At 41.6% G+C, this 13,727-nt stretch overlaps 1 protein-coding gene across 2 annotated transcripts in view; it reads right to left on the reverse strand.

The window, feature by feature from the left end:
• ELOVL5 (ELOVL fatty acid elongase 5) overlaps positions 1 to 13,727 on the reverse strand; it is a 39,402-nt gene that overhangs the window by 10,758 nt on the left and 14,917 nt on the right. Inside the window, exons 1-3 of one of the 2 annotated variants that reach the window (XM_032104639.1) lie at positions 7,797 to 7,867; positions 5,923 to 5,991; positions 3,880 to 4,067 (exon numbers count right to left, since the gene is read on the reverse strand). In XM_032104639.1, the coding sequence (XP_031960530.1) occupies positions 3,880 to 4,067; positions 5,923 to 5,980 (246 nt within the window). In that variant the 5' untranslated portion in view covers positions 5,981 to 5,991; positions 7,797 to 7,867. Of the gene's footprint in view, positions 1 to 3,879; positions 4,068 to 5,922; positions 5,992 to 7,796; positions 7,868 to 13,727 lie in introns of those variants that run through there. The other variant, XM_032104638.1, reaches the window with a different exon arrangement.

Raw genomic sequence — 13,727 nt, forward strand, 5'->3', positions numbered from 1 at the left:
GTTATTCTCTTGCTGAATTCTTTAAAATGTTGTGGCACATGCTTTTTTATCAACTCTGCTACCAAAATAAGCCAGGACACTAACACCAGTCTGACTGGGCTGGAGGAGAGGTGTTACTGGGGAGGATTTTGTTTTTTCTCATGATAAAACTGAAGTCTGAGACTCACTGGAGAGGGGCAGATAAGGCACCTAGCACTGCATCACGCTGTCAAGGCATGATGGGTTTACAAGGTTCAAAACAGAGCTAGATTAGAGCGAAGAGAAACAGAAGTTGATGTCTGATCAAAGAAAGCAAATGCCTGCAGAGATACGGAACTTTATCTTTACATGAATGCAGGCACCCCAGGGCAGAGATAAGGGCTTCAGGGTGGTGGAGAAAGAAAGGGGAGAGGAAAGAGCAGCCTAGCTGCCATCCATGGCTCATGTGACACAGCACCTCTGCACAGAGTCCCCTACTTCCTAAAACTTTTCCTACAGCATATGCAACACCTCCCTCATCAGGAAAATCTATCACTTTTCTCAAGCACATTCAGTAGGGAATTAATTTTTCAGATGAAGAAAAAAGACAGTAAAGAAATCACTTAACAAAGTGAGCCTTCAACGCTGACCAGTTTTTCTAACGTAAGCCCAGGTGATACAGAGCACTTGGCTAGTTTTGCTAACAAACACCCCCAAAATATCATAGGCCTGTGCACTGTGTAACTGGGTACCTGGCGCTCTCCCTTCTTTGCTATATTTACCAGCTGAGACTCAAGCAGAGAGGCAAGGGCCCTACTCATCACTTGTGATCCCAGTGCAGAGCAGCAACACAGGTGGAAGCAGTGCTGCCTCTGCTGTTCCAGCTGCTCCTGCAGCTCCTTCAGACACGGCTGTACCAGTCAGCAGGTGATCAGCCCTGCTCTATAACCCCTATAACCCCTCTACCAGCCCCGCTACACACCTCCTCCACCATGCAGCAAGCCACCCCTTGCTGCCCCTGCCCAAGACACAGGACTGTTATTTCTCCCTGAAGTCCAAGCACTGTAGATTTTTACAGAATAAAAACACTGTTTGCCCCTGAAGAACATCCCGTCCTCCTGAAGGTATGTGACAAATCAACCTGGAGAAATCTCTCCAGCTCCCCTAGATCTGCCTTGCCTTTTATATTGTCTGGGACAAGTGCAGTCTGCTTCTCTGTGAGTACCAAAACCCAGCCAAGTCATTAAATATCCAAATAAAAAAGGTATAGCAAGCACAGACAGAAACTATTAGGAATTCCATATAAGAAGTCTAAGATTTCTAGTGATTTTAGACCAAAGTACACAATATCTAGAGTTACACAAATCCTATGATGCCAATTTCCCCCATGTTATTGCTTACAACCATTCAGACATAAAGGTCAGAAAACCAAGTAGGTCATCCTTTTCATCCCAGTTGGGAGGATGCCTCACTTGAACTTGTTTTGGTCACATAATACGCAAACTGAGCTGTGATGCTATGAATCATGACCTGAATCACCAGAGCTATAACTCAGGAAAAACTTCAAAGCAGTGTTTCAGGTGTATTGTACACAAGCTATTAAAGCAACTTCTTTTCAGACACGCTACTAAACAAGTTCATAAATGGTGACATTTTATGATTTTCCTCGCAGTAGGACTGAAAAATTTTAATCCAACTGAAACTCAAAATGACAACAAGGAAAAGAACAGGGAGTTACACAAGTTTTTTGAATGCTGTTCTTCATCATTTTGTCTTAAAACAAGTAAATGTACTATAAAGTGCTACTGATATATGGCTAATCCTTCAAAGGAAATTTCCAAGACTGATGAGAAATAAGCAAGGTTATCACATGCTGTGCACCAAGAGAGGTAACTGTACAGGTACTTCAGATAGAGAACATACCTGGAGGTGCAAGAGCCCATTTTTTCCCTATGCCCTTGGCTCTCTCCCTGCAAGCATCAAGCAGTGTGGTGTTATGTCAGCATGGCTCTCTGCTTTGCAGCATTTTTATGGGATAGGTCCCATGTTGCAGAGCATCACTTACCCTCACATCCAGCTTGCTAGTGCTGCCAACCACATTTCATTGCAACTATCATGCATTTAATAACCTTCGTAATGCTCTAGCTTTGTGTATGCCCATTTACAAGGGGAAGGTATATTTACTATATTAATGAACACTTCCACATGGATAATATTAGATTAGGAGCAACACTCACTTTAACATAAAGCATTTCATTATATAGGAAGGAGTGGTCTTAATATTCACTGTATTTTAGTTGTGTCATTGCGCCACAATATAAAAGCTATGTATCTGGTTACAAGTATGAGGACTTCTTCAGCATATAATGAACAGTCCTCTCTTGGTCACCAGTTTATTGTTAGTGAGAAAAAGGCATTCGTAGGATCAACAGTTCAGGTATTTTCTCTTGTTTAAATTTACCAGCAGGTTTTGTAACACAGCAGAATGTTACAGTAATTTAGAAACTATGAGTATTATTCCAAGTATTCAAGGAAGAAAGATTGGCTATCCTGAGACTTTTATCCACACTTGGTACAATTGAAGGGAAGTCTGCACTTGTAAACTCTCAATAACATAACTGGAGGTTAAAACAATAGATCACTATATAATTGTAAATAATATCTGAAGAAAATAATGCAGATGTACCCTGCATTTACACAAATTAAACTGATCAATACACATTTTTTCTGGCTTGTAACACCCTGACAAGGAGATTAGAAATGTAAGCACATCAAGAACACAAGTAGTTCCCAGCACCTACTGAATCCAAAACTGCTCCCAACTGAACAATTAAGTATCAAAGTCCTTAATAACCCAACTCAGTAATTTCTGAGTAGACAATTCACTACACAAGAGAAATAACATTGAATTTAAATCACTTCATCTCTAAACACTCACCTTGTAAAACACTATAGAATTAACTACAAACTTAAAGGAAAATTGCAGCTTGTATACACTTCTAAGCACATAAAAAAAAAAAAAAAAAAGAGGTAGCAGTTTTAGTCCTAGGTTGTATTTGAAAAGACTGTATTGAAAGAATTGAAAAGAGGATGTTGAAAATGAAATATCTCCTTACAGAAAGGAGAAATACTTTGGTTAAAAGCATGCCAGAATACTCTGTACATTAAAGCAAACCAGTAATTTTCTGACCACATTGTTATTTACACGACCATAGTTCTTCATTTTCACTTGAACAAAAATACACAGTTCTGAGTAAAAGCAGCTGAAGAGCTCTCTGGAAAGTGGAAACTTTACACTGCCTAAATCTTTGGGTTTTTATGAAAGGAAATAAGTCCACAGAAAGTTCAATTCAGTTTGAAATATATTTGTATGCTTAGATTTTAAATTCAGAGAAAGACATGAATCACAATGGCATTGTTTCAGCAACGTTTTTTTCCCCAGCAAAACTAAGAGGATGCAAAAGAACCTATTGCAAACTTACAAAAATAGATGCAAGGAGTGTGTGCATGACTAAAGACAAGTAAACAAAACATGTTTTGCCCTCCAGATAAAGCCACAGTTTTGCTACAAAGTACTTTGTACAGTGCACCAGCACAATCACATTGAGCAAGGAGAAGTTACTGAAGGAGTAGCCAAGTTCATGCTGAAAGATCAGGCCTTCACTTGCACTGACTGAGAAAAGCGCATTTGAAACATTGCTAACCGAGGCCAGCAAGGATGTTTAAAGAAAGATTTGTTTCACCTGATCCTTAGAGGTAACATTACAATCAGGGTTTTCTCCCCAGAGAAGTGACATTGAAAATGGTTGCAGATTGCTTCCCCAATTTAGGAGCACTGTGCTCAGAGATTATTTTCAACACGAGCCAATGTAATTAAAACAGACACTGCAAAATAAGCCTGACCAACCGTTTTTCTCTTACCTCATAAAACATATATAGAGAAAGCAGTGTAAGTCCAAGGTTGTAGATCACTAGAATACCCCTGCATGAGAACGGCTGCTTATTCCGCATGTACTTTGGTCCTAGCCATACGATTAGTAAGTACAAGACTGAGAAGATAAAGGTAGGTGTATAGTTCTCCAGAAGAAGCCATCCTTTTACTCTGGGGTCTGAAACAAACAAACAAAAACATACAAACACTAAGATTTTGTAAGGAGAAGAATTCAACACATCTAAAAATAGCTGCACCCAAAATGCTTTCAGTGCTGGAATACCAAAGAAAGACAAAGGAAGTGCAGCAAGCCCTTTTATTAAGGGCCACAATGCTAATTGCAAACAACAATATTTTATTTATGTATTTGTTAAAGAAAGCAGAAATAATTATTTTCCTAAGGCAAAAATATTCTTAAGTTATTACCACTATTATTTTAAAATACTCATTACCATTCAGAACTGTCACCCACTTGAATACCATAGATAAGCTTAAATTACAAAGAAATGCTTCAACAAATCTATCCCCTTTATTTTCTCAAACCAACCCTTTCCGATGGTAGACACCTTATTTCCTAGAGTTAGCAAACCTAGGACTGAAGCAGATACCTCTGTAGTTATTGGTGGATGATCCTGATAATTATTTTCCAGTCAATACTAATACAATTAGAATTTTGTATGTGCTATTAGAAAGAACTAAATTTTGGAGTCCTTGTACGAGCAACGGAACACAGAGCAGTCAGTTCAGCCCGAGCAACCAGGCCAGCTGGCAACACATCAACTTCTTGGGAAAAGCACATAAACCACCCTGAACCAGAGAATTTTAGGGGAACACTTGGAACAATTGTGTGATCCTTTTGAACCACAACTGTGTTGTCCATACCTGGCAACAGCATGGTATCTCACTCCTCTCACTAAAGTCAGCCCAAAGTACTGAAACCAAGTTAACCAAACTATAAATGAACAATTCAAGTACTGCTGTCACTCACAGTCTTGACTTAATTTTAGAGAAGTCATACATGGATCCTGAATGTAAGAAATGAGGCCTTAAAATTGTAGGTTGGAAAGTAGGTAGCCAAGCCAGGGAATTGTTTGGATTTGCCACCTTTATGGTTCATTATTTTTCACACACAGCAAATAGAGACCGTATGCCAGCACATGCAATATGTTATATCAGAATATCCAGGCTAATTTACACAGGCTTAGTATGAAGAGAGGGGCAACAAGGGCACTGAGATACTAATAAAAGCAAATGAAAACACACTTAGAAGAATGAGAGGCTTGTTCCACCTCCTGTGGACTTTGTCCTGTGAAGAAGGGGCACTATCACTAGATCTTCACTGGGACAGAGAAAAGGCATTACTGCAGCAGTCAGAGGAAGAAAGCACATGCCACTGACCAGCAGTGCTCGGCACACTCTGTGCAGGATGCAGTCATTTAATTCCCCTGGTCAGAACAATGGGGAACTAGACCATCCTACTCAAGCCCTCAGCATGAGGCCACTGCTTCTCCTGGTCCCATGGCCTCTCCCTCCCTCACACTGACCAGGATTGCACTTCTCCACCTGCAGAGTTTTTCTCAGGGCAAAACCCACCAAAACTATTGCTTCTTTAAAAAATAATGGTTTCAAAGAAGCAGTGTTTTCCAAAAACTACAGATATTTTTAGTGAAAAATTCCATAGGAGCTCTAGTTATGAAGGCAAGAGTATTTTCATTTAATTAAATGCAAATTAAAGTGGCTATTTTGGAATAAAAGCTATTACTAAATTAACAAAAAAAAAAGCAGCAAAGATCCGAGTGAGGTAAGTCACTCACTAAGACAAACACCATGAGCTTAACTGATAGTAAGAAGAATGACCTCTTCAGGTCAAATGATCAGAAGCATTGAGTAGACTCCTATTTATTACACTGTCATACATGCTTTGAAGAGCCTAAACAAAGTAGTCACCTGTCAATGTCAAGTTAGAGGAAAAATGTTTCCTATATTCTAGTAAGGTCAGTTTTATTTATGTGTTAACTTTTGAGAAATCTTACCTCTGGGTCCAAGCCAAACATCAAAGTAACTATTGATTGTTTTATCCACAAGTTCCATTCTACAACCTACTGAAATGGAAAGAAAAGGAGACAGTTAGTTCTTCTGCTAAGGAAAATAGTTTAATCATCTGAACACATTCTGTTAGGGTTAACAAAGAAAATACTAGTATGCAAAAATTCCAGAAAACATAATGGGCTTTCTCAGCATATAAAGCTGGGCTTTCTCAGTACATAAAGCTTATTCTATTCTCAGAGAGACATTGGTGTATGAGCTACACTTCCCACCGAAGTATTTAATCATAGTTAGAGATGCACAGAAGCTTAAAATAATGAGTTCAGATTAACCTGAAGTTCTTTCTAATTCTGTATTTTGTACATGCAAATAAAATACAGCATCTTGAAAGATCCCTCAATGAGTAGGAGGACTGGACTTTGAGAAAGCCAGCAACACTGAAATTTTCAGATAAATACTATGAAGCTATTTTAACAAAGAATCTCAAATAACTAGCAAGGCTAGCTAGGGAGGAAGAGGGAAGGAGAAAAGAAGTAAAAACTGGCTCTGCTATCACCTGCAGATAGGTGACTGATTACAGCTGTGATTAACAGCCCATAAAACCAAGAGATCAACAATCATTGAGTGACAGAGAGGGCTGCAGAGGCCAGGGAGAAAACACAGCATCTTATGGCATGACCATCTCCAGTTCCAGAAACTGCTTACTGCTAAGCCATTACCAGATAAAATTCATCCAACATCAGTAGACTGATTCAAATGTCACCTGTCAGCTCCTCACGTGGCCACTAGTTACTGGTAGCACCTGGTCTGCACACTGAGGTACTCACACTGAGGTACCTCACTATGGTTAAAGAAGGAAAGAAGCAGCAACACTGTCCACAAGCAGGGACAACTGTGCATGAAGCTGTTCTCAAGAGAAGAGGAAGTAATTTTCTTCTTGATTAAGAAAAAGCCCCCAACCCTTCCAATTTCCTCTTTTCTATACAGAATTGTACTGAACTTTCACTAATAAAATTGTATCCACTTTTAATAGAATGGTTTTCACTTCCTGGTGTTTCTCCTTTCCTAAAGTACTAATATTAACAACAATTTTTAGCTAGGGGGAAGTAACATAAGCAACACAAACTGTCAGCATACCCACAGCACCAACCAAAACAATTACACAAGCTTATATGTAGTTGCTAAGAAAAAAAATTAGTATCTTTTTTTTTTTTTTTTTAGTTCTACCTAAAGAAACCTCTCTCTTCCACCCATGAAAACCCCATCTTCTCCAGGGGATTTTTGATTTAAACAAGTTAAGTTAGTCATATATCCTCTGGTTTTAGTTAGCTGAGACTGAAACCTCCATTTCTTCCAGGTCCAACAAGAAAAGCCAAGCAGGATGCAAATGATGCTTTCTCCCCAGTCTGAAGTGGGTCTGGGAGCCAGTGCCGGAAAGCCTGCAGGGGCTCCGACTTCCCATGGGACCAAGCAAATACAAGGGGCTTAGGTCATGCATTTCCATTCTGTGGTCTTCTAAATAAGCCCATATCCCTTGCACCACAGGGCCCCAGGCAGGAGGCTGACAAGCTCCCCAGGGACTTGTGCCTGCACCACCACCCGCTGCTCCCTGCAGGCCTCTCAGGGACACACAGAAGAGACTTTCCCTTTCGTGTCATACCGCTTTGACCCACAGAAAGCCACAGAAACACCACTGGAATCTGGTCACCAGGCAAAGAAAAGGGCTTGATCAAAATAACAAGAAGTGTTAAAAAGTATTTTGCAGCCCTGATTTATGCTGGTTTTATTTTCTGACTTAAGAAGCCCAGCCCGAGTAAGGAAACACTTCAGAAGAAAGTGCATTTTTGGGATAAAACCTCACCAGCTACGGTACTGCAAGCGCTTGTGTGAATGGCCACAGCACTGGCACACTGGTGTCCTAGGAATAAGGAAATATAACTTGTGTCACCAGAAGTGCGAACAACAGGAAGGCTGTGAGAAATGAGTATATAATTACAAGGAGAAAAAAAATATCTAGAGAAAGCACCCTTTTTTTTGTCACCCCATTTTTTTTTTAAATTTGTCAGCTATTAAATATTGCCACAAAACCCAGTCCCTGGTGGAGGATTCATTTTGTTGTTTGAGATTCCCACTTAATCAATTTGTTGCTCTTTTGATCCAGTACTGATTGGTCTAGTTATGCAGCACTGCATCAGCCAAAAACCTGCATCTGACTTCAACTACCCTTTTCACAGGCAAAGGCTTCAGATGGGAGAGGCCGGTACAAAACCAAAGGTTTGTTATACAAAAATTTACAAAAAAGCTCAATCCAGAACTGACTTGCTACATACATTGCTACATTTGCTAGACACTAAAAATGCATGTATGTAAATGAAACAACTAAGAAACCAGAAACAAACTCTGCCTAGCTATAGCAAAGACAGCAAGAAATCAAAGTCCATGTTGAACCCCTCAATAAAACTGGAAGAAAAACTCATTCCCCAAGAGGAGGAGGCTTTCTGCAGAGGTCTCAGCCTTTTTGGGCTGGTACCCCAAAGCAGCTTTTTGTGCCAGCATTATCAGACAGCAGACTGTAAAAGACACAGCAAAGGAAAAACTATTCCTGGTGTCGATTTCCACAATTTGCAGAAAAAGAAATTTTTTCAAAAGGAACTCATTTGTGTAACAGAAAAACAGAAGGAAACAATCTGCTTTTGTTCCAGAGGGGGTCATGTGAAAATGCATCAAGTCTCCTGCCAACAGCCACACAACATTAAACACTGCTTCAACAGCAGCAACTACAAGGGTTCTTTTTACATTAGAATAGTTTCCCAATTCAGAGAAACATCGACTCCCAGAAAAATTAAACGAGTGGCCATTTGAAACACTGAGATCGGCATATTTCCCAATACTGAAGGTATGCAAATTCTGCAGCTGACCGCATACACGAGCAGATTAGCAGCAATGCTCCTTTACCTACAAGTCATCCCACAGCAAGGCACACTTGTTCACAGAATCATGGAATGGTTTGGTTTGGAAAAGACCTTTGAAGATTATCTAGTCCAACTCCCCCACCATCTTCCACCCAAGCTGCTCAGAGCCTTATCCAACCTTGAAAGTTTTTGTGGATGGGGCGTCTACCACCTCTATGACAAAGCTGTTCCAGTGTTCTAATGCCCTCACTGAAAAAACTTCTTCTTTACATGTAGTCTAAATCTGCCTTCTTCTAGTTCAAAACCATTACCCCCTGTCCTAACACTACAATCCCGATTAAAAAGTTTGTACCCATTTCTCTTGTAGGCCCCTTTTAGGTACTGGAAGGCCACAATAAGATCTCCCTGGAGCCTTCCCTTCTCCAGGCTGAGCAGCCCCAGCTCTCTTAGCCTGTCTCCATAGGGAGAGGTGCTCCAGCCCTCTGACCTACTCTGGATCCACTTTAATATGTCCATGTCTTTCCTGTGCTGAGGACCCCAGAGCTGGATGCAGCACTCCAGATGGGGTCTCACCAGAGAGGAGGGGCAGAATCTCCTCCCTCACCCTGGTGGCCATGCTGCTTTTGATGCAGCCCAGGATACAACTGGCTTTCTGGGTTGCAAGCACATATTGCCAGCACTCCTCTACCAGCACCCCAAAGTCCTTCCCAGCAGGGCTGCTCTCAATCCCTTCATCCCCCCAGCCATACTGACACTGTGAACTTCCCCAGTCCAGGTATGGGACTGCATACTTGGCCTTGTTGAACCTCATGAGGCTCCCAAGGCCCACTTCTTGAGCCTGTCCAGGTCCCTTTGGATGGCACTCCAGGGATGTCAACCACACCACTCAGCTTGGTGTTGTTGGCAAACTTGCCGAGGGTGCACTCGATTCCCCTCTCCATGTCACTGATGGAGACATTAAACAGTACTGGTCCCAGTACGGACCCCCATGGGACACCACTTTGTCCATCAGGACTCTGAGTTGCTGACCACTACCCTCTGGATGTGATCATCCAACCAATTCCTTTTCCAGTGAACAATCCACCCATCAAATCCATACGTCTCCAATTTAGAGAGAAGAATGTTGTAGGGGACTGTGTCAAAGGCCTTGTAGGAAGTGACCAACAACATCTGTAGCCTTATGCAGTACCTACAGCCAGAAAAAAAAAAAAAAAAAGACCCAATTAGGCCAGACAATGCTTTTTAAAACATGTACCTCTATATACACCAGTTATTTTTTCCTAACCTGCCTTTCTACAATGGAAAAAAATTATCCTCTCTGACACCAAATTTTACCAGTGCAGTAAGGCCCTTGACCAGGGCAAGTTGGATCAGAGTCTGGAAGCACTCAGGCTTACAACCTGGAAGACATTTTACTCCTTCAAGTCCAAATATCTAATCCAGAAAAAAATCCTATCTGATGCTTTAAACAAACAAGATTACTGGACTTTAATTCTGCAACACAAACATAACAATGGGTAAACTTGCACCTTGCCCCAACAAGGTCAAGCAACATCATTAAAATATTACTTTTTTCAATAATCCTTTGGATTTTGACAGACAGGTTTTTCTGGACATCCACAGGCCATTTGGCATCCTCGGTTCATTTCTGGCACTATGAGCTGAGACAAACACTACGTTTCAGAAGCCACCCAAATATTTGGGCAGAAGATGTGAAGCTCTGCCCTACCACTCAGTCCAGGCATGGATGGCCCCGGTGCTTCTTGGTGTGACAATCAAAAATACAGTTCAAAGCCTACACAGAAACATGCTTTTCTTGTAGTATATATTTTTAATATTTACTTATAGAAAGTGTTTCATACAGGCTACCAGCATTGACAACCTGCTCTTCTAATGCACATAACTACTTTCTGAGGAAAGGGCTACTACATACTGGAGGATTTCAACCAGCTCCTGCCCTTCAAGGGAAATTCTCTCCTACACTTTCCACAGAAAACACATTCTGGATGGTTTATGCTATGAAGTAATTTAAGAATTCTTGACCCCATTTTGATGGTGTTTCTTGAGTTTCTTCTTGGAGTAACTTTCCAGGTGTAAAGATGATGAACAAAAATATAAAGGTTTGCTTTCTGTCCCATGACACCCTTTTTAAGCAAATCAAACAGCAGCAAAAAAACATTTTAAGCTGAAAGCTCAAAGAACTGGGAGCCTGCTCCCTTTCAGAAGGATCCTCCAGCTCTCACCCTGCTGCTCAACAACTCCCTGAAACAGATCCCAGTTTTCACAGCTAAGTGCCTGAACTTGAGTTCCAAAAAAACCCCCAAAATAGGCATCTAAATAATTGTTCTGGCTTCTGAAAGAAATGTGCTGTCAGGCCTGGCTGCTCAGCCTTTTTGGAAAACAGCCACTTTCTCTGTTCTTAAATTAGGACTTCAAAGCCTAATTTTAGCCACTTGCTTTTGGAAATCTTGATTTGTGCTTTCTTTTAAAGTAATGTTTCCCAGTCCCTGCCACTGCAGAGGTGACTCCTCTTTTTCCTCCTCCAAAAGTACAAACTATCCCTTCTCCAAAACCCCAATGATTACTGCTGTTTGCTTTTGTAGATGTACTGGAATTGAAAACACTCAGCTGCTGGAGAACTGGAAGACAGCACTGATAACCAAAGCTGTCAACTGTTTTCTGTCCGTTTGCCAAAGCTGCCCAGTTTCTCCTTTCTATTCCAAAGCCGTAACGGCCCCTTGAATGTGTTCCCTTTGCCTTTCAACTTCCTGCCAACTCCAGATTACCCTTTTTTTCCCTTTCTGAATACCCTCCTAGATCCCAAGCATGCTTAATGTTAGCAATAAAAAGGACTTCAGAATAAACTGTAGTCCGTATTGATCTGATTTATGGGAAACCAGGTGAAGCACGAATGCTGCAGATTTTGCACTTGAATTTTGTTAAAATACAAGAAGCTATTTTTAAACTTTATTTTGCATCTCTATCTTTAGCAAAGTGATGCAGATTTTTGGCCCCCTTGCATCAGCAGCAAACCCTCCAGCTTGCTGCTGACACATCACGACCCACAGTGCTGAGCTTTCACACTCACCAGCAGCACCAGCATAAGGAAGTTTAGAAATAAATAATTTGTATAAAATTCAGGGAAGCGTAACAAATGTGGGTCAAAGGAGAGAAGCTAGTTTCAAACAGTTTAACCTCAGTGGGATTTCAAACCACTTGGAAATGCATGGGGTAAAGGAAGATTTCAGCCAGGGGCATATATAGGGGGGTAATTTCATAACACTACTACTCCTGTCATTCCATTCCCTCAAGTCCTTCAGTAAGGGTTAACTTAGTACATAAACAGGGATGTGGTAATTAAAATATTTTACAGAACAGAAATAAATACAAGAAAGGATACTGCAAAACAGAATAACTAACTGCATTCAGTACACAATACCTCATTAAACCAGAATCTAATGATCTTCAGATAGGCAAGAGAAATAATACGTCCTTGCAATTTTATTCACACCTTCAGCAGATCTAAACTAGCTTAAATTAGGATCTGACTGTCCTAGGATTAGGACATTCACACAAAATTCATCCCCTTGCACTCAACAGCTCTTGATATGGCATGGGATGATTTCAGGCAGAGGGAAGACACCAAGGGTGATGGCCAAGCAGGAAGAGCAAGTTGGAAGCAAGCACACAAACACACCCATGGAAGTACTAAGAATCAGAGGAAAATGGTTCATGACTGCCTCTCCATGCCAGAAGGATGCATTCAGCATCCATCTACAAACAAAGCTGCAAAGCCCCCTTAGCAGCAGCCAATCTGGCATCAATCAGCACCACAGTTTTCACAAGAGCATGCACTTTCCTGGAATAAAGTGTTCAAGGGGGTATATCCTGAGCCTGAACACTGCCCATACACCAGCACTGCGATACTGAAACCTCCTCACCGCTGCTAGCTTACAGCCTGGTGCTGTGAGAGCAATACAGTCAAAACTGCAGGAGTATTTACAAAAATAAAATGTGGAGGAAGAAAAGGCGAAGCACACAGGTTTATTTCAACTGCTGTAATTGTAATATGCAGCAATGACACTGCAGAGAGCTTCTGGCTAGGGTTTAAGAACTGCTTTTTTTTTTTTTTTAACTGAAACAGAAGAGAGTATCTGTAGCAAACTAGGTTAGACGGAAACAGGGAGAATATGTACATGGCACCAGAGCAACAAGTTGACTTTTTGTAAGGAAAGTCAAAGCACAGCGTTTGCTAGATAGCATTGCTCTAAAGCCCCCCTCCCCAAGCACTATGGCAGTTTATTAACAGCTACTCTTTGAATCTGAAGTTCCATCTTTTTACAAAAGCTGTGCTTTTTTGCAAAACTTTGGGGGTCCTGGACAACAGCAAGCTGAACATGAGTCAGCAGTGCCCTGGCAGCCAGGAGGGCATCAGGCACAGCATCGCCAGCCGGGCAAGGGAGGGGATTGTCCCGCTCTGCTCTGCACTGGGGCAGCCTCACCTCGAGTCCTGGGGGGTGTTTTGGGCACCACAACATAAAAAAGATATTTTAACTATTAGAGAGTGTCCAAAGGAGGGCAACAAAGATGGTAAAGGGCCTTGAGAGGAAGCCGTATGAGGAGTGGCTGAGGTCACTTGGGCTGTTCAGCCTGGAGGAGACTGAGGGGAGACCTCATTGCAGTTACAGCTTCCCTGTGAGGGGAAGAGGAGGGGCAGACACTGATCTCTTCTCTGTGGTGACCAGTGACAGGACCCGAGGGAATGGCCTGAATCTGTGTCAGGGGAGGTTTAGGTTGGATATTAGAAAAAGGTTCTTCACTCAGAGGGTGGCTGGGCACTGGAACAGGCTCCCCAGGGCAGTGGTCACAGCACCAAGCCC

This window comes from Corvus moneduloides, chromosome 3 (genome assembly GCF_009650955.1).
Source record: "Corvus moneduloides isolate bCorMon1 chromosome 3, bCorMon1.pri, whole genome shotgun sequence".
Taxonomy (NCBI): Eukaryota; Metazoa; Chordata; class Aves; order Passeriformes; family Corvidae; genus Corvus; species Corvus moneduloides.